Below are 25777 nucleotides of genomic sequence, written 5' to 3' on the forward strand. Positions count from 1 at the left end.
TCTCAAAAACTTGTTGAGCAGCAACACCCAGACAGCCATAAAGAATAGCGACCTTGCGAGCTGGAGAGTATTTGGTAGCATCAATGGCCACGAAGTTGTTCTCAAAGCCCTTTAACCAGTTGCGCCATTTGAGAGGAGGTTTACCAGGAACTTGTAAAAATGGAGCAGGTGTCTGAAATTGTTGTGAAGAAGCTGTGACGATGAAAATAAACTTGTGAAACAAAGAAAATGTACTTTATTAAAAATTTGCAAAATGGTGAAAGCATGCCTATCGCTGCAACGAAAGCGCTGAAATGCAATAGGCAAGTTTATAATATAGCATGCCTATCGCTGTAGAAACAGGTGTAATAGCGTGCCTATCGCTGTGATGCAATATGCAAAATGCTGTAAGCATTTACAATTGAAGGTGTAATGAGAAGATGAAATGATAATCACTTTGAAATGTGGAGTTGAGAAGCGTGCCTATCGCTGTGATCACGTAATAGAATATGCAAAATACTGTGAACGTTGAAAATTGAGGATTTAATGAGGAGATGAAATGATGTTCACACTGAGATGTGGAGTTGAAAAGCGTGCCTATCGCTGTGAAAACTATGAAAAACAGCAATAGGCAATGATAATATGGGGAAGATGAGGAGATGACTGCGTTGAAAAGCTGAGTTAAAAAGGTTATAAAAGCGTTCCTATCGCTCTTGTACCAATAATGGAGAAAGATAGGCAATGTCTGTGATGAAGCGTGCTTATCGCTGTAAGCAGGGAAAAGCTTTGTGTAGTAGATAGTAAATGATGAAACTAGCAGGAACTTCTTCTTAATATGAAGTTTATTCGCAGCACAGAATAAACGAACAGATCACCATCTGGCCAAGCACAAACTGACATTACTAAGATTCCATGTAGAACTATAACATCAGGAACACACTAAAGTTCCAAATAAGAAACATGGAAAAGAGACTAAACAGATAAAGCTATTTACAACACTTTGCTTTGAATTATTTTTTTTTTAAATGGCCGACTGACGCTGTAACCAGGGTTATGGTTATGCTAACTTTCGAGAGTCAGTGGCCTTGTTTCGCAGAGCGGAGCTGGCACTATGACGTGATGAGGCAGGAGCACGGAATGCGCGTACATGGGATTTGAACAGCATACTGTGGAGCGGGAGGAGCTGGCTTTATACCAACTGCCACACACTTCAGCTAAAGAGAAGTAAGGTAAATACGACCTTGTAGATGCAAAGAAGTCTCGAAGATCAGGTTCCCTGATAAGAAGCAGCAGTTACGTCGTCTGGGGGAGCGATCTGATCGGAGACTATCGGCTGCTCAGGTCCTGGAATGTTTCTGTGAAGAATAGCTTTGCTCTTGGCGGTGGGTGCAGAGAAGTTCCGGCTTGTCGCCAAGTTATTAAAGACAGTACAAGTCTTGATTGCAGCTGATGCCTAGATTTATTGAATGTACAGGAAAGCACCCACAACCAGAGCCGTCCAGTCATGAAGAAGCCAACATTCAGAGTGGCGTTGCCAAGGAATCTTCATGACTGGAAGGCATCACTCTAGAACACTGAATAAGTCATAAATGTAGAAGGAACAAGTTGTGTGCTTTCATGGGACTCGCAACACAACATAGACAAAGTTACAAGCCTGTAATTATACAACAGTGGCATGGTCCTCTAGCTATCCTGGTCTTCTAGTGCGTGATGCTTTTAGAAACAAATCCTTTGATACAAGGTTGCATGATTTGGTAGCCTTTCTGTAGCTTGTCTGTCATGGGCTGTTTATGCCGTGCCATGCACTTTCCTTGACATTGAGGGTCACCATCATGCGCCAATATCAATGTAAAGGACCCTTCCAATGTCCATAGCATTCTAGATGCCAAGGGCTTTTGTCTCAAAGTCAAGGTCCATAATGGTGCTGAAAGACTCTTCCTGAAACCCACAAACTCTTTAGGGGTTCAGCATGAACACCTTGAGCCTCTTTCGATATAAGGCACTTTCTCGTCATCAAGCTTCACACAAAACTGTGTGAATAGCCTAAGGGACATCTGTAAGGTGTCGGAGTAAGGCTAGAAAGAAAGTCAGTGGTAGTGCTGCTCTTCCCTGGGTAATTGCTGCTCTGGATATCTGAAAGAGACACGTTAGTGATAGATTCCTTACCTTAGAATATCCCCAGGCGTCAGACTGGATCCGGAAAATTTTGCGTAGCTCCGGGTCCGTCGTCGGCGTCGTTAGCGCTGAAATGACGTCGTCGGGGTACTTAGACGCCGCCCATGCGCGCTGACGTCAGTTCTTCTTTTTTCCGCGCCAGCTAGTGCAGATCCGGAGAAGCTCTACCCCTTAGTCTTTTTTGACTAAACTTTTCGATCTTTTTGATAATTTTTCTACTCGAGTCTTCGACTCCGACGGTGCCGGTAGGGATGCCCGGGTTCAAATCCTGTTCCAAGTGCGACCGACTGATGTCGGTTACCGACCCCCATCGCCGGTGCCTGAAGTGTTTAGGCCTCGACCACGACGACCGTACCTGCTCCGACTGCCGGGCCCTGACGTCGAAAGCTAGGCGGGAGCGGTCCCGCAAGCGGCTCAAGCTACGGCAGTCGGCCCCACGCCGCTCCAGGTCCCGGTCCCACGGGAGGTTGAGGGACCGGTCGCGGGGTCGGAGTCCTCGCAGCTCCGGGAGTGGACATCGGTCATCGGGATCCAAGTCCTCAGGTAAGAGGCATGAGAGGTCGGAGAGGCGTCATCGTTCCTCCGACTCACCCCATGCGGCCAGGGGTTCGGGTGACACCACCCACGCGGCTCAGACTGAGTCGCAGGCGTCGCCACCTGCCCCACACCTTCGGGTCCCTGGGCATGGCGCGATGCCGGAGGAGGTCGAGTGGTACCTCATGGCCATGAGGTCCCTCCCTCCTCAGCCGGGTCCCGTGGCGCCTTCGGGCCCAGCGGCCCCGGCTGGAGGCCCTAGCAGGTCGGGTGCTTCGGCCTCGACGCCGTCGGGTGCTTTGGCCCCGGCGCCGCCGGCGACTTCGGTCCCGGCGCCGCAGGACCTCACCGGATCCGCTTCCGGATCCGGGTCGTCGCCGGTCGACCTCACGACCTCACCAGCGCCGGCCCCACGGGTGTCGCCCCCGGCGCCCCTTGTGGACGCCGTCCCCAATGTTCCCTTCGGTCCGACTCTGGCGCCGGAACGGCACCGTTGGGCGCCGCTTCCGACTGCCTTTGGAGATTTTTATTTCCATGAGGAGGCCCCGTCTGTTGAACCTGTTCTACAGGAGATGGGTGATGAGGGTGATTGGGAGGGGTCTGCTGACCCTCTGGCAGAGGAATGCCAGTCTCAAGAGGACTGGAAATATGAGCTTGGGGAGGCCAGTGGTATTGACACTTTGCCAGACACTGTATTTGTCTCCCCTCCCACCGTGGCTACGGAGGAGGGGGCTGCTTGCAGTGTAGTGTTGACGAGGGCGGCCAAGGCCTTAAACCTTGAGCTCCCCGTCGCGGCCGTGAGGACTAACCTCCTCACTGAGGTCCTTAGACCGCAGGCAAGCTCAAGTGAGCCACTGCTGCCGTTTAATGAGGCCTTGTGTGACGTTCTTGTGGGCACTTGGTCCAAGCCCGCCTCAGGTCCGCCTGTGGATAGGAACGTGGGCAGACGCTACTGTCCGGCTCCGGGCGACCCTTGCTTTTTGTCCACCCATCCCACCCCCGAGAGCTTGGTCATCCAGGCCTCTACCTCCCAGACGGCCCCGCCCGATCAGGAATCCAAGAGGTACGAGCAGTTCGGGAAGAAGGTGTTCTCGTCCCTCAGTTTGGGACTGCGGTCTGTCAATACCGTATGCCTCTTGGGCCGCTACACCCACACCCTGTGGGATACGGTCGCGGACGTGCTGCCACAATGCCCGGAGGAGGTCCGGGCTAAACTCGCCCAAGCCCTTGCGGAGGGTCGAGATGCAGCGCGAAATTCCATCCGGTGAGGGCTGGATACCACAGACTCACTGGGCAGGGCGATGGCAACGACAGTGGCGGTTCGACGCCACGCCTGGTTGAGGACCGCCAACTTTTCGGCCGATGTCCAGTCCACTCTTCTGGACATGCCGTTCGATGACCGTCGCCTCTTTGGCGACAAGGCAGAGCATGCGCTTGAGCGTTTTAAGGACTCCAGGGCTACGGCCAAGTCCTTGGGCCTCTCGCCCCCACGCCAGCAATCCGGGTGCCTTTCGCTCCTTTCGTGGCCACGGAAGGGGCACCCCCACATGAGCTGCCAGCCACGCACCGCAGAATGTTCAGCAGCGCGGTGGTGGCCGCGGAAACCGCCGTAACGGCGGTCGGGGACAGCGGCGAGCCCAGTCCACACCTCCCTCCGCAGCACCTGCCTCAAAACCTTCCTAGTCCGTGTTTTCAGGCCCATGTGACGCCAGTGGGTGGCAGGGTTCGCCATCACCTCTTCCACTGGCGCAATGTCACGTTGGACGGGTGGGTGCTGCAAATCGTCCGAAGGGGCTACTCCCTCCCCTTCGAGGCGGCCCCTCCAGCCATGCCACCGCAATGCTACCGAGTATCGGGGGATCATTTGCGACTTCTGCAGGAGGAAGTTAAGGCCCTCTTGGCCAAGGGGGCCATCGAGCGCGTTCCTGGGCCAGAAGTAGGGTGTGGTTGCTACTCCCACTACTTTCTGGTACCCAAGAAGGGCAAAGGGGGCCTACGCCCTATCTTGGACCTACGGAACGTCAACAGCTTCCTCCGGAAGGAGAAGTTCAAAATGCTGACACTAGCTCAGGTCCTAGCTGCCCTGGACCCAGAAGACTGGATGGTAGCTTTGGACTTGCAGGACGCTTATTTTCACATCCCCGTCCTGCCGGCCCACCGGCGCTACCTGCGGTTCACGGTTGGCCACGAGCACTTTCAATTTACCGTGCTCCCCTTCGGCCTTACCAGCGCCCCACGGGTGTTCACAAAGGTGATGGCGGTGGTCGCCGCTCATCTGCGCAGGTTAGGGGTTTCAGTCTTCCCCTACCTCGACGACTGGTTGTTGAAGGCGGGCTCGCCCCAGACACTCGTCAGCCACCTCCTGACGACGGCAGACCTCCTGCATCAGCTGGGGTTCTCCATCAATGTGCCAAAGTCACACCTGTGCCCCTCTCAGAAACTCCTCTTCATCAGAGCGGTTCTCGACTCGGCGCAGTTTCGGGTTTATCCTCCCGAACAGCGGGTCCGGGATATTCAGGCTATGATTCCACTCTTTCAGCCTTTATCCCGGGTATCGGTCAGGTTGACACTGCAGCTTCTGGGGCTGATGGCCTCCTGCATCCTTCTGGTGCATCACGCTCGGTGGCGGATGCGGGCTCTGCAGTGGGACCTGAAGTTTCAGTGGGCCCAGCATCAAGGCAGCCTTTCCGACCATGTCCTGATCTCGGAGGGCACTGCGAGACAGCTGCAGTGATGGCTCACGGACCGCGATTGGGTCAGTGGCAGATCCCTCTCCCTTCCCCAGCCGGAGCACGTAGTGGTGACGGACGCGTCCCTCCAGGGCTGGGGAGGCCATATGGGAGAGGCGGAGATCAGAGGCCTCTGGTCTCCGGCGGAGTCCCAGCTCCATATCAACCTTTTGGAGCTGTGGGCGATTCGTCTAGCACTGAAGGCATTCCTCCCCTCTGTCCGGGGGAGTGTAGTGCAGGTGTTCACGGACAACACCACCGCCATGTGGTACTGCAACAAACAGGGCGGGGTGGGGTCGTGGACCCTTTGCCAGGAGGCTCTGCGCCTCTGGCAGTGGCTGGAACAGCAAGGCGTGGCCCTTGTGGTTCAACACCTGGCAGGTTCTCTGAACGCCAGGGCGGACAAACTCAGCCGTCGGTGCATGATGGATCATGAATGGCGTCTGAACTCGGACGTGGCGCAAGGTGTCTTTCAGCAGTGGGGAGAGCCTTGGCTAGATCTATCCGCCACCGAAGAGAACGCGCAATGTCATCAGTTCTGCGCGTTGGAATTTCCAAGGCGGCACTCGCTCGGCGACGCTTTTCGTCGCGTGTGGAGTTGCGGTCTGTTATACGCCTTTCCGCCTATACCACTTCTGCCCAGAGTGCTGAAGAAGATCAAGCGCGACCGGGCACATGTCATCCTTGTGGCTCCGGACTGGGCACGAAGGTACTGGTATCCAGAGCTACTCTGTCGGAGACGGTCGCTCCCCTCCCGCCTCCCGCCTTCCGCCTTAACAGCTGGTATTGTAGCGATCTGCTGAGCGTGCCTGCATCCATTAATCATAGCGACTGGTATCCAAGCAGCGCTTTTGGTGCCTGAAGGAATTTAGACTGCATTTTTAACATAGCGCTTTTATTGACAAGCAGCGCTTTGGTGCCTAAAGTAATTTGTTAGAACTGAATTGCAATAACTGTTACAGCGCTCCGCTGCCAGCATTGTTTGCCATAGCGCTTTGTGATCAAGTGAATCAGTGCGTCCTATTTACCTTTTGGCTCGCGGCCATTTTGTTGTTGTTTATCCCAGCCCGTCCCCCCCACCACGCTCCCGCCTCCCAGCTGACCCCCCCTCGCCCCTCCCCTTCCACCATCTACTTATGTCAGATGTTTTCACGCGCAGCGTTTACGCGCAGCGACCGCGCCCCAGTCGCGCCGAAGGTGCGCCAAAGGTAAGCCCGTCTGCGCCCGTCCGCGCCTGGACCGCGCCCAGCGCCTGTCCCCCTGCCCTTTGCCGCTCCCAACCCCCCAGAGTAACTTATGATGCCGCTACTCTCCTCGCCCTCAATGCCGGACGCACCCCACTCTGCTGCGAAGCTACCCCAGGACGTACCCACGGCCCATTCTCCTGCCTCTCCTGTAAGTTCAACTGCTTCAGGACCCTCGCCAAACACACTTCCTCCACACACAGCTCCGAACCCAACGACTTGAAATGCATCCTACTGAACACCCGCTCGGTCCACAGACACGCAACCGAACTCTGGGACCTAATCGACACTACGTCTCCTGACATCGCCTTCCTCACTGAAACATGGATGAATACATCCTCTGCCCCCGACATCGCCATAGCCATACCGGACACATACAAGATCATTCGAAAAGACCGCACCATTAACAAAACTGGAGGTGGCATAGCCATCGTCCATAGAAACACCATCAAAATTACAACCAGCTCTGACGACAATCTTGCATCCGCCGAACACCTCCACTTCCAGATCCACACCGACCCCAGGACCACACTCAGAGGAACCCTCATTTACAGGCCCCCAGGCACCCGATCTCAATTCAGTGACGACATCACTGACTTCGTCAGCCCGCACGCCCTCGCATCCGAGAACTACATTCTCCTAGGAGACCTCAACTACCACCTTGACAACATTCTCGACAACAACACCACCACCCTTCTGGACAACCTGTCCAATCTCGGACTCAAACAACTTGTTGACACCCCCACTCACACAGCCGGACACACGCTCAACCCTATCTTCACCTCCAGCAAGCACATCTCCTTCGATCACACTACAGCTCTCCACTGGACGGATCACAGCTGTGTTCACTTCAGCTACAAAACAACCCTGACCCATAACCATCCACAACCCATTCCCCGAAGAAAATGGAACAAAATCACAACCGACCAACTCCTCGCATCACTCAGCCAAAACACTCCCACCCTAACAACGGACCCAGACCAAGCGGCCACAAACCTCAGGCAATGGATCACCAACAGTGCGGACGAACTAGCACCCCTGAAAAAACACCAGTTGAAACCATTCAGCAAAAGAGCTCCCTGGTTCAATGACGACCTTAAAAAATCCAAGAAGACATGCCGCACCCTGGAGAAGAATTGGAGAAAAGAACCAACCTCAGACAACATGGCCTCCCTCAAGACAGCCACCCGCAAACACCACCAACTGATTCGATCCGCCAAGAAATCAGCATTTAAGGACCGTCTCGACAACAACTCTCATAACAGCAAGGAACTCTTCAATATCGTCAAAGAATTCACCAACCCTCCCGCAGCATCCAACGACATCACTAACTCCCAAGACCTCTGCGATGCGCTATCCTCCTTCTTCTACAACAAAATTGCCGACATCCACAACAGCTTCATGAATACTCCCAATGACCAACTCACCCCACCCCCTTCTGTTCCCACCCCTCCAACTAACTACCTCAAGTCCTGGAACCCAATCACCATTGAAGATACCACTCGCCTCATGAACTCAATCCACTCTGGCTCACCCTCGGACCCCTGTCCCCACTACATCTTCAACAAAGCTGACTCCATCATCGCTCCCCAACTCCGCGATGTCATCAACTGCTCCTTCAACTCAGCCACCTTTCCAGAAATATGGAAACACGCCGAACTCAGCGCCCTTCTGAAAAAACCAACAGCAGACGCCTCAGAACTGAAAAACTACCGACCCATTTCCCTCCTCCCTTTCCCGGCCAAAGTCATCGAGAAAGCCGTCAACAGCCAACTCACAGCCTTCCTTGAATCCAACAACTCCCTGGATCCCTCACAAAACGGCTTCCGAGCCAAACACAGCACCGAAACCGCCCTCATTGCGGCGACCGACGACATCCGAGCACTCCTGGACAACGGTGAAACAGTGGCCCTCATTCTACTCGACCTCTCCGCCGCCTTCGACACTGTCTGTCACAACACCCTCATACAACGCCTCTACAACATCGGCATACAAGGAAAAGCCTTGGACTGGATCATCTCGTTCCTAGCCGGAAGAACCCAGAGAGTCCGACTCCCCCCTTTCTACTCCGAGTCCACCGAAGTCATCTGCGGCGTACCTCAAGGCTCCTCACTCAGTCCCACCCTCTTCAACGTCTACATGAGTCCCCTCGCCTCCATCGCACGTCAACACAACCTCAACATCATCTCCTACGCCGACGACACCCAGCTAATCCTTTCCCTCACCAAAGACCCCAACACCGCCAAAAACAACCTTCACGAAGGTATGAAAGAAGTAGCCGAATGGATGAAACAGAGCCGCTTAAAACTCAACTCAGACAAAACGGAGGTGCTCATCCTTGGATCCTCCCCCTCAGCTTGGGACGACTCCTGGTGGCCTTCCGCTTTGGGATCAGCGCCCACACCCACAGACCATGCACGTAACCTTGGCTTCATTCTAGACTCCTCTCTCTCGATGTCCAGACAAGTCAGCGCTGTATCGTCCTCCTGCTTCAACGTCCTTCGCATTCTCAAGAAGATCTTCCGCTGGATCCCCCTCGAAACAAGAAAGACTGTCACCCATGCACTGGTCACAAGTCGACTGGACTATGGCAACACACTCTACGCAGGAATTACAACAAAATTGCAGAAAAAGCTCCAGCGCATCCAAAACGCATCAGCGAGACTCATATTAGACATCCCGCGCCAAGAACACATCACCGGTCACTTAAAAAACCTCCACTGGCTTCCCGTCAACAAAAGAATCACTTTCCGCCTTCTTACCCACGCACACAAGGCCCTTTATAATCTAGGACCCGAATGCCTCAACACCCGACTGTCCTTCTACTATCCCACCCGCCAACTAAGATCATCCAATCAAGCCCTCGCCGCAGTCCCGCGCATCCGAAAAACCACCATGGGTGGCAGATCCTTCTCCTTCCTGGCTGCCAAGACCTGGAACTCACTCCCCACCCACCTCCGCCTTACTCAGAATCACATCTCCTTCAGAAAAGAACTGAAAACTTGGCTATTCGATAAACAGTGAACCCCTCCCCCTAGCGCCTTGAGACCCTCTGGGTGAGTAGTGCGCTTTATAAATGCCTGAACTTGAACTACTCAGTATGTCAGTCGATCCCCCGGTTCGTCTGCTTCTTCAGGAGGACCTTCTGTCGCAGCAGCAGGGGACGGTTCTCCACCCGAACCTGTCCAGTCTCCACCTCCATGCTTGGAGATTGAGAGGCGACAGTTGAGGCCATTTGACTTGCCTCCTGAAGTCTGTAATGTCATTCTGGCAGCCAGGCGTCCCTCCACTAAGTCGGTATACGCCTGCAGGTGGAACAGATTTATGGCATGGTGCACAGCAAAGGCTGTGGATCCTCTTGCTGCCCCTCTTTCGGAGGTTCTTCTCTTCCTTCTTTCTCTTGCCCAGCAGGGCTCTGCTCTGGGCACTATCAAGGGCTACCTTTCTGCCCTTTCAGCCTTTCTAAGGCTGCCTGATCAACCTTCTTTGTTCAAGTCCTCTATTGTAAATCGATTTCTGAAGGGCATCACACACACATTCCCTCCTGTTCCGTTTGTGATGCCTCAATGGGACATGAACCTTGTTCTTATGTTTCTGATGTGCGCTCCCTTTGAGCCACTTCACAATTGTCCTCTTCGTCTTCTTACTGTGAAGACTGCCTTCCTGGTTGCCATCACCTCTGCCAAGAGAGGGAGTGAGCTCCAGGCTCTTTCTTGTACTCCTCCTTTCCTTTCTGTCCATCCGGACAAGGTTGTGTTACGTACTAAGCCATCTTTCCTGCCCAAGGTTGTCACGGCCTTCCATATCGGGCAGTCTATCACCTTGCCCAGCTTCTTTCCGCCACCGCATCCCTCTGAAGAGGAAGAGCGGCTCCACCGTCTGGACCCAAAATGTGCACTTTCATTCTACTTGGATCGCACACGCCAGTTCCGGGTGGATGACCAACTCTTTGTTGGTTACGTGGGCGCTAAGAAGGGGAAAGCGGTGCACAAGCGGACCATCTCGCGGTGGATCATCTTGTGTATCCAGGCATGTTACTCCTTGGCTAAAAAGGAGCCCCCTGTTGGATTGCGGGCTCATTCCACCCGGGCCACGGCTACTACAACTGCCCTGGGCCGGGGTGTGCACTTGCAGGACATTTGCCAGGCAGCTACGTGGGCCTCGCAGCACACGTTTGCAAGACACTACTGTCTGGACAGTCAAGTCCGGAGGGATGGCTTCTTTGGCCGTTCCGTCCTCCAGGACTTTCTGGTGTGATTATTGGTTCGCAGACCCACCACCGGGGTTGCTATTGCTGGGGTATCTATTCTAAGGTAAGGGATCTATCACTAACGTGTCTCTTTCAGATGCACAAGTTACTACTTGTGTAACGATATATCTGTAAGAGACATTAGTTAGTGATAGATTCCTTACCGACCCACCCATCCTCCCCATTCTGCGAACCGATATCTAGGGTTAAGGTAATCCCCTTTCAGGGCCCTAGTTTTATGGCACCAGTGTTGGTTCTATCATGGCTCTGCGTATCTGGAGCGGAAAAGCTGTGTATCAGAACTGACGTCAGCGCGCATGGGCGGCGTCCAAGTACTCCGACGACGTCATTCCGGCGCTAACGACGACGGACGCGGAGTCGCGGACGACGCCTGCCGGCGCGCATGGGTATTGCTACGGAAAATTTTCCGGATCCAGTCTGACGCCTGGGGATATTCTAAGGTAAGGAATCTATCATTAACTAATGTCTCTTACAGATATATCGTTACACAAGTAGTAACTTGTGCTTTAAATCTGGAGCAGAAAGTACAGTCCCATTCAGAAGGTTCTCTACCCAGGGAAAAGTAAAAGACTTAAACTCTTGACAAGACTAAATGCATTTACTAAAATGATTAAATGATTAAAAACAGAAGAGGATGACATATTATATAAAGCAATTTCCTGAAGTGCTACTACTATGTACATATTGGGGTACTGTTACTTGTTTTTTTATATGTTAAGTGTGTGGCTGTGTTCCTGCAGTTACCTTTACTTTGCAGCCTCCCATAAGGAGTCATTACATCACAGGAAGGTTTTAAGCCTTTTACTTTGCAGGTAAGTACATTGTTTTACAGTTTAACTCACTTATAAATACATTCATAATGTTAGAATTATGTATTTGTTTATTTAGAAATATTTGTATATCCCAATAAATGCATATATAATAAGTATTATTCGTCCTAATTTAGATCATATTAAACAAAATAACTTAATTTAAACTAAGTAGGAATTAAAATTAGCTTTAAATAAAAATACAATAACTTACATTTAATAGTGGAATTAGTGAAATTTAGAAAATTAACACTTAAATAAATTAGTACTTGAAATAATACTTGACAACTTACCTGAGAAGTAAAGGCATTTCCAGTGTAACATACAGAGTCATAAAGGTACTCCCAGTGTACTTACTGTAATGTAAGTACTGTCCAAGTAACTGCATGCAAACGAAAACATTTATTTCTTACAGCACAAGGTGAGTAGAATGCTCACCAACATCAGTACCTGAGCATTGTAACCTCCTACTGTGAATTCAGTTACTTAGGATAACTCTGGCAGGCAGTCTGTTGCTTAAATACTTAGTATTACTTCTTGTTCCTTCGTTACTATGCTTAAAATTAGCATTTACTTGTATAGGAGGTGTAGCATAAAATGGATACACTTGTATAAACTGAATGGGGAAATACACAGTACAAAGACAGCTGTGAACTAGAGAGTCTGTATTACGTCATTGCCTGCTGATGACCGAGCTTGAAAAGTTTGCTCCCCTCTGCCACAAATCCTTTGATGCCTTTGCAGTTAATGCATTGGCAATATCGTGAGTTCTATCCTGAAGAAGCTGAAGATGAATGTATGAGCTAAAATAATTTGATAAGAAGAAATAACAGTTCACTAGATCAATAAACCTTTACACATAAACGAGAGGCAACCAAAAAGAAGTATGGAGTAATCACAGAGTAGGCCAGTAAAAACAAAACACAAGTCAGTCTGCCTGTGTGTATTCTTTTATTTGTGCTTTATTCTTCTCAAGTATGCAGATGAGCGCAGCCATGTTGGTGACTTCTGCCCATGTACTCTTTCCTTGGCCTTGAAGAAGCTCTGTGCTGGCTAAACGCGTTGTCTGCGTCTGTTTGCCTACTAACGAAGAAAAAAGCACAAATTAAAGAATCTGCACAAGCAGAGGATTGACTGGAGTTGTTTATACTGGCCTACTCTGTGATTACTCTTTGATACATCTTTTAGGTTGCCTCTTGTTTATGTGTAATGTATCTAATGTTCGACTAAATGGTGGCTAGTCATTGGAGATAGGCAATCAGTGTGGTTTGAAAACACAGCAAATACGTCCGGTCGTGTAGCACATGGTTCCCTGGCTTCCAAGATCTGTTCAATTATTTTAATAAACTGTATCGTGTGCTTCTTGTGCTCATTTTGCAGAGCTGTGTTTTCATTTCTGAAAGGGTGCCTGCAGCGAACAACTGGAAGAATGTGCCCCAAAAACCAAATATGCCAGTTGTCTGTTTCATTACTTTACAACGTTCCTATAATAGTATGACAGTAACATGACAGTCGTCACTGTGTTGATAAGATAGCTATGTAAATAAAGAGTCACCTGCAGGCACATATCTGTAGCTGTGGAAACACAAAACGGGCACTGGAGAAAGCCAGATACCCTAAGGGTAAGAGAGGTAACCGGAGTATATCCTCCCAGAAAAGTACAACACGAAAAAATACTAGATTAGCGTATTTCCCTAAATGAACACGGTTGCATTAGACACAACCATACAGGTATACCACCTAATAGCTCCTTCTTCTCTTCCTTATAGACCGCGGGCTAAGTTCTGTATACTTTACTCAATTGACCGTCCTGTGGTCCACTGGAGTATTTTTTCGTGTTGTACATATCTGTAACTTACAAATCTAAGGTTTGAATCCCAGTAGGTCCAGCTCTGCCTATCATCCTTATGAGGTTGATAACATGCGTTTAAGTTTGATAATAGCACCTATTCTCAAAATCTCATTGTCTGATTGATACATCTTCCTGTGGATTCCTCACCTTTTGAATTACCCCAGTGCTCAGCATTCCACAGAAACTTTTCTCAATAGCTCTCCCACTTCGGCGTAGATGTCACAGTGTATCAGCTCCGCAATCTACACTGTGTGACATCAGCAGAGCCATAAGAGGACCTCGTTGGCGTGCTGATGTCTGTTCCCTTTTTTCTGCGCCTTCGATGCGTAACGGTGTTTTTTAAGGCTCCACATTTCTGGGAAATTTCTACTGAATATCTTGCTGCAACTTTGTAGCTGTTGAAGATGTCTCCACCAAGGAAGTCCGGTTTTAAGCCATGCAGGGAATGCGGTCATCAAATGTCCAAGACTGACCCGCTTGAGGACTGTTTATGGTGTTTGTCATCGGACCACAATGCCGAGGCTTGTCTGTTGTGTAAACCGATGAACCCCAAGGTCTTGAAGAAAAGAGAGGCTACATTTTTTTTTGCTAGGATCAAAAAGCAGAAGAGGGGTCGTTGGAGATCTTGACCTCATTCGAGGTCGCCGTCTCCCCATACTTCAAGATCTTCTAAGTAGAAGTATAAGAAGAAGCGGCACCATGGGTCTCGGCATAGATATTCTAAGGACGAGTCTCCGAAGCTGGCGTCCCCGAGTCCAAGACTTCAGTGTAGAGATTAAATATCTCCGCCCCGAGAATGTCTCCTGCTTCGTCTCCAGCTCCGAGATCTACCACTCTTCCGCTGGCTCCGAAGCCTGTGACTTCACCTCCGGTTCCTCCACCGGGGCCAAGGACTCCTCAACCGGAGACAAATTTGGTGCCTCTTTGTATGGCACCAGCCCCTCGACCCAAGATCCGGTGTATCCAACGATCACCCGAGTCCGGCCTCGGATCCATCCAACTTTCTCAATGCTATGTTTAGCATTTCTACGGGAGGTGCAACCCCAACTGGTGCGCATGTGGGCCACATGGGTTCTCTTGCTTATAATGTGGGAGGTTTCCCACCTCACTTCCAGCAGGCTCCTTTCTTACTATTTATGCCCATGTCGCCTTTGGCCTGGCCTCCTCCAGCGCCAAGACTGCAGACGCCGTTGCCATTGTAGGAAAGGCGTGACCCTTTTTTGAATGAGCCATCGCCGGCACCGTCTGGATCCGAACAGGTGCTGGTTCATCAACAACAGCTCCACAAATTTGCCGTTAGATTGTCGCTCGACGCTAGTACCGAAGTCACCGGCGGTGCCTCTGGCGCTGCCGATGCAGAGAATCAGACCCCGTAGGGAGGCTCAGAGGTTGTTAGAAGAAGAAATATCAAGAGGAGAACGAGAGTACTGAAGAAGGTGAAATTGAGGAAGTGTCTCATCACGCTGTGATGCGAAAGGCTGCAGAGTTACTGGACTTGCCTCTTCCATCTGCCAAGTAAAAGTCCAATATCCTTACTGATGTGCTTCGTTCATCGGCTTCTTCATCAGAGCCATAATTACCATTCAGTGAGGCTTTAACAGAGCCTATCTTTGAAATCTGGCTAAAGCCTGTGACCTCTGCTGCAGTTTCTAGGTCAGTGGCCAGAAGATATAAAGTGGCTCCTGGAGACCCGGAATTTTTGTCGTCTCACCCTTTGCCCGAGAGTCTGGTAGTTCAGGCATATTGCTCCCCCAAGTTGTGTGCAGCTTCCTTCCCTACAACGCCTGCTGATAAGGAGTCCAAAAGTATGGTGCAGTCGGCCAAAAATATATTTTTGTCAGGAAGTATGGCCCCTAAGTCTACTAATGCGACTTGTCTTTTGGGGTGTTATGTTCATGCCTTAATGGACTCTTCGAAGGAGGTTGTCTATAAGTTACCAGCGGATCTTCTGGGTTATTTTTCTGAGCTGATGTCGGGTGCTCAAGTGGCTGCCCGCCAAGTTATTCAACCAGGGCTGGCCCCTGTGACTCAGTGGCAAGAGCCAGGGGTTCTTTGGCTACCAGACGGAATATCTGATTGAGGGGATCAAGCTTTTCACAGGATGTCCAGGCTACTCCTTTGGACCTGCCATTTGATGGGTCTCGATTGTGTGGGGCCAAGGCTGATTGATTTAAGGACAGCAGGGCAACTGCAATATCCTTGGGACTTCAAAACCAGCCTAGGGACTGTAGGCAATTTTGAAATTTTTGAGGATTCTCTAGGATCCTGTCCTTTCAGGGAAGAAGTTGGCAACAGCAGCAGCATAGTGCAGATCCCCTTTACAAGACCTACAGGGGAAGGAGCAGAGGTTGTCTGCAGGTTTCGGCCCATCAGCAAGTCTCCGCCTCCTTCTTCCCCTCCCCCTCCTCCTCTTCTTCCTCTCCAGCCATTGTTGCATGAAGGTAGCTCTAGGTCTGCCATTTTAGAGCATGCTTGCCCGTGGGAGGTCGAGAGACCTATTTTCTGTCTCAGTGGAGGTCTGTAAATACAGACCTCTGGGTTTTAGACATCTTGGAGAATGGGTATTCCCTACCCTTCCACAAGTTTTCCCCTCCTTTTTCTCCCCAGCAAGGGTTTTGTTCAAAGGAGCATATTCTGCTTCCAAACGGTACAATAGAGTTGGTTCCAGAGCAGGATGGGGGTCAGGGATGCTACTCCCAGTATTTCCTGATTCCCAAAAAGGTGATCATTTACAGTCAATCCTCGACCTCCGGATTTAGAATTCCTACCTCAAACAGGAGAAGTTCAAAATGTTGCCCATGGCACAGGTTCTCCTTGTGCTGGAGAAGGAAGACTGATTGGTGTCGGTCGATTTACAGGATGCGTATTTCCACATTCCCATTCTAAAGCCACATTGAAAGTATCTCCATCTTACACTGGGATCTCAGCATTACTAGTTTGAGGTCCTTCCATTCAGTCTTACTTCCGCTTCTCTGGTCTTCAGAAAGGTTATGGCGTTGGTAGCAGCACATCTCAGAAGGTCGGGGTCTCCAGTGTTCCTGTATCTAGTCGACTGGCTGCTCAAAGCGAAGTCACCGGGGATGGTGTTATGCCATTTGCAGTTGACAACAAATCTCATCTATAGCCCTCTCAGCTCAACCTATTTATAGGGGCAGTACTGGGCACTACAGAGAGTCGTGCTGTCTTGCCTCCATAGAGGATTCCGGACATTCAGGCTATGATTCCACTGTTTCAGAAAGGAGTCCTGAAGGTTTTGCGCCTGCTCGGTCTGTTTGCTTCCTGCATTCTGATGGGCTACCATGCACTCTGGCATATGAGGGCTCTTTAGTGGTGCCTCCACAGGCAGTGGTTTCAACACAACAGAGATCTGAAGGAGTTGGTCAAAGTCTCAGGAGACACTGCAGCAGATCTGCATTGGTGGAGTGTTTCAGGCAACCCATCTTGAGAGAAGCCGTTTCACCCTCCTTCTCCAGTGGCCACAGTAATTACGAATCCCTCCACTCTAGGGTGGGGACTTCATCTGGGGGAGGGCTAACGCCTTTGATCTCGAGAGTAAAGGTTGTTGCACATCAATTTTTAGAATTGTGAGCAATATATCTGCCTCTCAAGGCGTTCCTCCCTTCCCTTCACAGTCAGTTCAAATCTTAACAGACAACACTACCGCAATGTGATATATCAACAACCATGGAGGAGGAGGTTCGTAACTTTCCTGCAGAGAAGCTCTGCGACTTTGGTCCCAAGCTCAAAATCATCAGATTTGTGTCACTTCAAACCACTTGAATGTACGTGCGGACAGTCACAGTTGGCAGTATTCAGCCAACCTCGAGTGGCATATCCATCTAGATATGGTACCTCTTGTTTTCCAGATGTGGGGGTTTCCTCAGTTGGATCTATTTGCCACTCACAAGAACATGCACTGCCCGTCGTTCTGCAGTCTCCAGTGTCCGTTGCAGGGAGATCAGTGGGACGGGTTTCAGTTATATTGGGGCTCCCAGCTTCTTTACCCGTTTCCCCCATACCCTTGATTTCTCGAGTTCTGATGAAGGTTTGCCAAGACCGGGCCCAAGTCATATTAAAAGCCCCGGACTGGACAGAAGGGCTTGGTACATGGATCTTCTTTACCTCTTTTTGTACCCTTCGCTCCGTCTCCCTCTCAGGACAGACTGTCCCTTGCAATCGCAGAGGCTAGTTCTACTCCCCACCTCCAGAGCCTGCACCTTCATGCCTGGAGATTGAACAGAGTAACCTGAGTTATTTTTCTATCCCACCTGATGTGGTGGATGTTATTTTATTTGCCAGAAAACACTCCACCAAGACGGTGTATGCTGGCAGGTGGGAGACATTTGTTAAATAGTGTGGAGAGAAGTCAATTGATCCTTCTAAAGGCCCGTTTGTCAGAGGTTTTAAGTTTTGTGCTATCCCTGGCACAACATGGTTGTTCTGTGACAACTGTTAAAGATTATATATCTACCTTGTCGGCATTTCTTTGTTTACCAGATCAGCCTTCACTTTTTAAATCCTCCATAGTTATGATATTTATTATGGGTCTCACTAATAGGTTTCCTCCTACTCTGTTTATTAAGCCTCAGTGGGATCTTAACCTTGTTCTTAAGTTTCCAGTGGGTTCACCTTTTCAAACCTATACATCGTTGCCCATTAAGGTTTCTTGCTTTCCAGACTATATTTTTTAGTTGCAATTACATCTGCTACAAGGGCGAGTTATTTGCAAGCTCTTAGCCTCCTTTTACATCATTCCATGCGGATAAGGTGATTCTTAGACCCAAGCTGCTTTCCTGCTTAAGGTAGTCTTTCAGTGCCACTTGGGGCAGTCTATTACCTTGCCTACCTTCTACCCTTCCTCACATCCATTTAAGAAGGAGAGACTTCATCGTTGGAACCCAAGAGGGCAGTGAGCTTTTACTTGGACAGAAACAGAAAATTCAGACTGGATGACCTGTTATTCATTGAATATGTGGGCTCGATGAAGGGCAAGGCTGTCCACAAAAGAACTTTATATAGGTGGATAACCCTGTGCATCAAGATTTGCTACGCCATGGCTAAGAAGGAGCCGCCTGAAGGTGTTTGTGCTAATTCCACTAAAGCTAAATCATCTTCTTCTGCCTTGGCTAGCGGCGTCCCTGTGATTGACATCTACTAATCGGCAACTTGGACATCCCTCCACTCCTTTGCAAAGCATTTTTGGATTCAGAGGTGAGGAGGGACAGCCGTTTTGCTTGTTCTGTGTTACAGGATTTTTTGATCTAGGCAGACAGGCAGGCACCTCCCTCCGTATACAGGACTGCTTGGGGATTCTATTCAAAAGGTGAGGAATCCACAGGCAGAAGGACTAGTTATTTGTCTTTGGTAATGTTTTTTCTGGTGGATGCAGTATTTGCCTGTGGATTCGTCTCTGACTCACTCATTTCCCCGTTGCCCATCGGCTTCTACCAAAAATACATTTGTGTATACCTTTCATATGAATGTTTCTTATGAGGTTTTCTGTTTAGATCATGGGGAAGCTCTGATTTGGAAATCCTATTGTGGGTTGTTATTTTTTATTAAGTTATGTAATGTATACTATGTATACTTGTTGGGAATGTTGTTGGTTCACCCATTCACCTTGAAGGCACAGAAGAAATTGGTGGAACTGAAGTCAGCACACCGATGAGGTCCTCTTATGGCTCGAGTGACATCACATGGAGTCGCGCGCAGAGCCGATACATTGTGATGTCCTTGTTGACGTGGGCGAGATATAGAGGAAAGTTTCTGTGGAGTGGTGCACATTGGGGTAATTCATAAGGTGAGGAATCCACAGGCAGATACTGTATACACCAGAAAAAACGTAACCAAAAGTAAGTAACGTGTTCTCTTTTTATCTTGTGCTTTGTAAATGACCATTAGTAATTTTTAGGGGATTTTTGACAACCGTTAGCTAAAAACTGGACAATTATAATTAGACCTGTGAATCATGGTACAAACAACATCTCCTTCCGTTTTTGTCCCTGCTGGCAGGGCACTTTCACAAACTGCTTCCAATTGCATTTGCTGCAGGACTTACAGAAATCCGTTGAATTGGAATTACTGTAGTTTCTTGTCAAATAGTCCTCAATTTCCAATGTCTGTTTTTTACTTTCAGAAATGTCGAACCTGATAATCACAAGAAAGCCCAAGGATAGTTCAGTGAACATGAGCCAGCTGAGCTTCCATCAGATCCGCAAGAATGAGATCACTCAGGTCAGTGTTACTCTTCGTTTGTTGCTGACTTGGTCATGTACCTGGAGGTGTCCACTGAGAGGGTGCCCTTCATTATTTGTTCACTCTATGGGCATGTTTCTAAGTGTTAGGAGGCATCTGTGACATTATGGATGCATTGAAGGCAGGGATGTAAACCAGGAAGAGAGACATGGGCTCTCTTCAAACACATAGTGTGTTAACTGGGAAGTAAGAATTGTGTCTGCCATCTCAGAGTGAATATAAAGCACAAGAAAGTATGTGTGTAACATAATTGTTGACACCACCAAAATTATGGCCAGGAACTCTATTACGGTGGTGTTTAATGTGGGTAAATGTCTCCTGCAGCATGCTTGTCACACGTCAGTCAGCATAAAAATATGCTTCTGACTTTCACACTTTCTCATCCTTTACACTGCTAAGCAATGCGTCCTATAACCGAAAAACGGCACCTTGATGATCATCATGCATGACATATAAACATTTCCCACACAGATCAAGGCAAAATCAACACTCTTCCAACCGTACACCCACACAGTTTTGTGTGCGGCTCAGTGGCAGCTGGTGATCCCTGAAAGTGGTGGGGCTTAATACTTGCCACAGTTTCACCTTGTTGAAAAAAATTTGCCTTGGGTAACCTCACACAAATTTCCCAAAGACAATAAAAGTAAATACATACCTATGACTCCACTGTAGGCATGATTGGACATAGAAAGTATGTAAGGATGGATGAAGAAAGCCACAGAATAATGATTGGGCTTGCAATAAATACATTTTCCATGAACAGGCTTGTTTGCAAAAATAATATTTCACTAGCTTGGACTGGAGAGTTCAAAAAATGTGTGAATTGTTAAATATAAAGGGATTAAGTCATCAAAGCCTGTGGTGGCATGTGTAAGGAAGCGTGGCATGTTGGATGTAGAAGGGGGTCTAAGTCTGACCAGATTTGATTTCATAATCTATAAATGTGCATGCAAATGTGATATATCCTTAATTATGAGATTAGTGATGCAGCCATAGAATTACATAACTCTATAGTCCCTCACCATTGTTCATTGTTTGATCAACAATGTATTCATGTAGGTATAAGATACTTCTACATTCTAATTTCTAATAGTACCTATTTACATGTGTGCCTTTAGTACATACATGCATCAGTATATATGCTCGGTTGCTTTGCAAACTGATTTTTTCTCCTTAGCCATAATGATCTGGAAACGGTTTCCTCTGCACTAATTGTTTTTTGCTAGGAATATGTATTTTTTTTAAAATACTGTCGAGAACTGTTAGATTTAGATGTGCAGTGGATTTTCATCCGTGTAAGCTGTATTTAATCATATATACCTGTGACTTTTTTTTCTGATAATCATCTTTGAGTATTATAAAAGATCTTCTGAGTGGTGTGGAAGGCCCAAAGGTAGCTTTTGTACTGTTCCTTTTTCATATGAATTAGTGAATTGGGCCTGGTCTGAATAGAGGGGAAAGTTTATGAAGCCAGATGTGAGGCCTGAGGTGCGCAAGAACCATAATATGTAGTTGAAATGAAACCAGAGGGTAGTGTAACAACTCAATTATTTTATGAATTTAGTAGTAATCATTTACTGTCATTCCATCAAATGTTGCAAATCAGGGATTGAAGGGCATTTTTCTGGCTGCTGTCTTAATCTTTGAGGGTTAAAGGCTACTCTTGCCAAAGGCAGCAGAAACGTCTCCCATTTTAAAGAATTCTCTCCCTTATATGTACTATCCATGAAACACAAGAAACATTGCCAAGAACCACACAAGGACTAATCTTTCTCACCCAGAGACGCATAATGCCACAGCGTCTTCTAACACTTCTTAGTTTTGTGGGGTTTGATTAGTTTTCTGGGTATGACAATCTAGTGATGAAATAATCTTTAATCAATGGTTGAACTGCAAACGGGGAAATGTCCCTCTTAAGAACGTGTTTTGATGTCCGTGTTTCCCTTAAACTAATGTGTTAACTCATTGAAGTAAACAATTTCAGAAACAACGAGGACTCACAAGGTCTTTTGTGAAGCATTCTGCGGGCTTCTCTAAAGTAGGACGGCTAGACGTAGTGTGATATATCTTTTTGTGCCACCTAGCAGCCATGCATATTTAAGCATAATAGGAGCTGCAATAGCTTAAAGATTCATATAGCCATCTTGAGTTCTGGTCATATGTTGGGAGGTAGCTTTGATGAAGAACAACAGAGAACAAGCTTTAGTAAAGCTAATAAGTCTCACCTTAAAACCGTGTGTGGACCCATTGACTTTGCCAATGGAGGGTTGGTTTTAGGATGTGATAAGCTCATAAGTGCACATCCTTCACAATGCATAGCCCACACATGTGTGCAATCGGAGCACTTATTATTGTTTGTTCCAAGATGTGCATGTATCATGACATGGTGACCAACCTAGCACGCTTAGATCCATTTTACATTAGATTTCTGCCATGGCTGACTGCCATGTCTGAGAAGTAAAGAAAAAATAAAAACAAACATTGACAAAACCAGTAGGCGAAGCATGCATTTCCAGTTAGAAGCCTAACCTACTTGCTATGTGTAGCTCTGTGTTCGTATGTCGTGTGACTTTGTATGCATGCTGAATAAAAGTCTAACACATTGGCTTTCTGAGTATCTGTTTCTTTAGAATCCCAAAAATAGGGGGAGCCCAGTCAGCGGATGGCGCAGGAAAATAAGGTGACAGGAGGTGGTTAAGGAAATAGTGAGAGGTGAAAGCAGAGAGAGACCGTAAGATGAGCAGTGAATCAAAAACAACAGGAGAACGGGCAAGCTGCATAGTTAAGGAGGGGGCATTAAAAAAAGGATTGAGAGAGGATGAGTGGAACGTATAGGATAGGGGAGCTTTAAGAGGCATGTGAAATGGAGAGGGAGGATGATGGGCAGAGGCATAAGTTAAGAGTAGGTGGAGGGTAAGGGAGACGGGCTTTTAGGGGGTAAAATAGGAAGAGAGAGCTGCAGCAGAAGATAACCTCATCTCTTAATTGCATGGTGCAGTATTGCATTTGCCATTACACCGAATACAATGTTGCTCCACTCTGCAATAATGTGCTTGTTTACGTTCTTAACAAATATCCTTGGCACGCTTCTGTCAACTCACAATACACTGAAGCGGGCAATATTATATTGGAATATGTCTGTTCTGGTCTTACCTGCAGTATACAACTACTCACTGTCATGTTTAATTTAGTCTGCATATTCAAATTGTTATACATGCGCCAACTTCTAAAATGAAAGCTACTTTTAGTACTAATCATCCTCTTGAATAATGTAGTTGTCTTGAGTGTAATAACCAGGAATAGAATGCCATTCTGCCTTGTACCACACTTATTTAGTCAAAGCATGATGACTCGTTCCTCAATCAGTGATCATAAACGAGGTGTTTCATGATATAGCATTCATTGTAGTGATTGGATTTTACCCTACAGCCCCCACCAGACTCTGTTGATCAAAGTTGTGTCTAGTCAAAGGCCAAAAGCTGCACAGTCTTGTGGCATGTGTCGAAGAGGCTCTAATATAGTAGGCTAATCTACCTAATTGCTGTCTAAAAAATAAATTCCATAGACAACATGATAGCTATCTTTAGCATATCGCTATATATGTAACACAGGTATATTATCGTTACCCATTTATAATACTCCATTTACAAACCATTGATGGATAAAAGGGTACTTGGGACTATTGGCTTTGTGAATAAAACATGCATTAGTAATGTAATCGGTAATTTAATCGAGTGCAACTGAGGAGTCTAGAACAGAACGTAAATATCTGGAACGCCTAATACGTAGAGAAATAAATCAGCTTCTTCATGATACCACGTTGATTAAGTATCATCAATGAGCACAACTTCATGTAAGAGAGATACAAAATGTTTTTAAAGATGATAAGCAGTTTTCAATAAATGCAGCTTTTAACTGTTCATTGAGTCTAGACAGGATTCAAGCTCATGATTACTCACTAGCATACAAACGTTAAACTCATTGCTTTGCTGCTTTGAACGCTGCCTTCGCATAATACCTTGGACATTAGAATTATACGCATAAAAGTATAAAGTATTAAAAATGTCTTGGCAGTATGCATTGTGTTAGCTTCAGTAGATGAATTTGGTGTAAAGATGCAACTTTCTGAAGTGTGGTCTGCACATGTGCACCCGAAACAGGGTTTCCGTGCCAGACAAAGATAAATCCTGAAGAGAATTGTGAAGAAAAATATCCTTTATTTGTGTTATAGTGATGCTCAAAACAGATCTGGGGGCGAATCTCAAGGGCTGTTGAGAAGTATGAATGCAAGACTGCTCTCCCAATTGAAAATTTAGGAGACCGATACAGGTTTTTTAGCTGGCTATACAGCCCGAGGCTGTGCGAATAAGAATAAAATGCAATTGAAATTTAAAGGCGAGTAACTGTGTTACAGTGGACAATACAGGAGCTTAATGGTCAGGTGGCGGATAGCCAAAATCGAACCTTCATATTTGAGAGTGGAGAGGAGAAATTTGCAATCTGACAGTTGTACTGAGGATTGGATAGGGCAAAATCCTTTAAAAGGATACCTTGCATTCTCTTCTTTAGGAAAAAAAGCCCAAATGGTGGTGAGTGCATTGTGACTTGAGTGTATGAACCGTGGCCATCTTGGAATGTGTTTTTCTTTGAGACGTCTATGGTCACCATTGCATTGCCATGCGTGTGCCTGGCTGATTTTTTTTGTTTGTTTTTTATAAAGGCAAGTCATTTCAAGAAAGCCAACATGTGTCCTCGTATGTGACTATATGCCTAGTCCTGGACCAGCAGCCATTTTGCCATTATGAATTTACTATCTTGGGGATGGCGGATGGCCATTTACAAAGATACATTAAAAATAAAAGTGTGCAGGAATGTTAATAAGCAAACCAAGTGGCCCAGTAGCACTTTGCATGTGCTGGGCTATTAAAAAAATATAGAAGCAATAAACAACACAACAAATGGATTGAAGTCTGGAATTATTGGATGAGCTGGGGAAAGGCATAAAGCATCTAAATGGAGTGCTTGATGGCTGGGATGTGAGGGGGAATGTCAATTTCTTTTCACAAGTCTGTATCCCCAGCTATGGAGAATGAACCTCTGCTGCCCACCTTCAAAGGGTGGGTAGGAGAGGTTATTTGCCGCTGTTGGATTAAGTCTAGTGAAAAGAAAAACTAACACTTGAACCTCACCAGAACTTTTTTGGTTGCCAAGTAGTAACTGTCACATCTGTGTTCCCTACTTTTATGGTTTGAATGCCCGGAGAGAGTATATATTGATCTGTAAGCATTACCTTTGGTGCATTTAGAAAATGGCAACTCCATGCTAGTCTCGGGTTTCAGGTGATTATCTGCAAGTCTGGGGAAAAGATTGTCCCAGAGTGCTTACTGGTGAGTGGTATGAACTTCACACCTGCACTTAATTATGTAATCAAAATCTTGGCCACCTGACTGTGGACAGAGCCTAAAAATAAGAGTATTATGAAAGTGTTGCAGTAACCACTCTGACTCACTACAGCAAATATCGCAATTCTTTGTGCAGAGTATGAATTAGTTGTCCACCCGGTTCTAATATATTTCAATATGAACATAGGAAGAGGCTTTTCACAAAATTGAAGCATGTACATGTAAGAACTATTGCACTGTTTGAAAACATTGAGGTCTCCCTGCTAAACATGGACAGACTGATGTCAGGCAGATTGATAGACAAACTGAAGGACACACAGTGAAAACTTGTTGAAAGCAATGAGCTTACTCCTTCGGATAATGGTAAACAGATAGATATATAAATTGACAGACTGATAGACTAAAAGAAAGGCAGAGACTGGTGGACTTGAATTTAGACTGAATGGCAGGGAGACTGATAGACTGATTTCAAGAAAGACAGGGCCAGATGTGCAAAATCATTTAGGGCACATCCATAGCCATGTAGGG

General features: G+C 47.4%; 1 protein-coding gene across 1 annotated transcript in view; it reads left to right on the top strand.

Annotated features, from left to right (window-relative positions):
- TYK2 (tyrosine kinase 2) overlaps positions 1-25777 on the top strand; it is a 523599-nt gene that overhangs the window by 308161 nt on the left and 189661 nt on the right. Inside the window, exon 11 of the mRNA XM_078640035.1 lies at positions 19729-19826. Coding sequence (XP_078496161.1) covers positions 19729-19826 — 98 coding nt within the window. The remainder of the gene's footprint in view (positions 1-19728; positions 19827-25777) is intronic.

The sequence above is a fragment of the Lissotriton helveticus genome, chromosome 1_1 (assembly GCF_964261635.1).
Source record: "Lissotriton helveticus chromosome 1_1, aLisHel1.1, whole genome shotgun sequence".
NCBI classification, from domain to species: domain Eukaryota; kingdom Metazoa; phylum Chordata; class Amphibia; order Caudata; family Salamandridae; genus Lissotriton; species Lissotriton helveticus.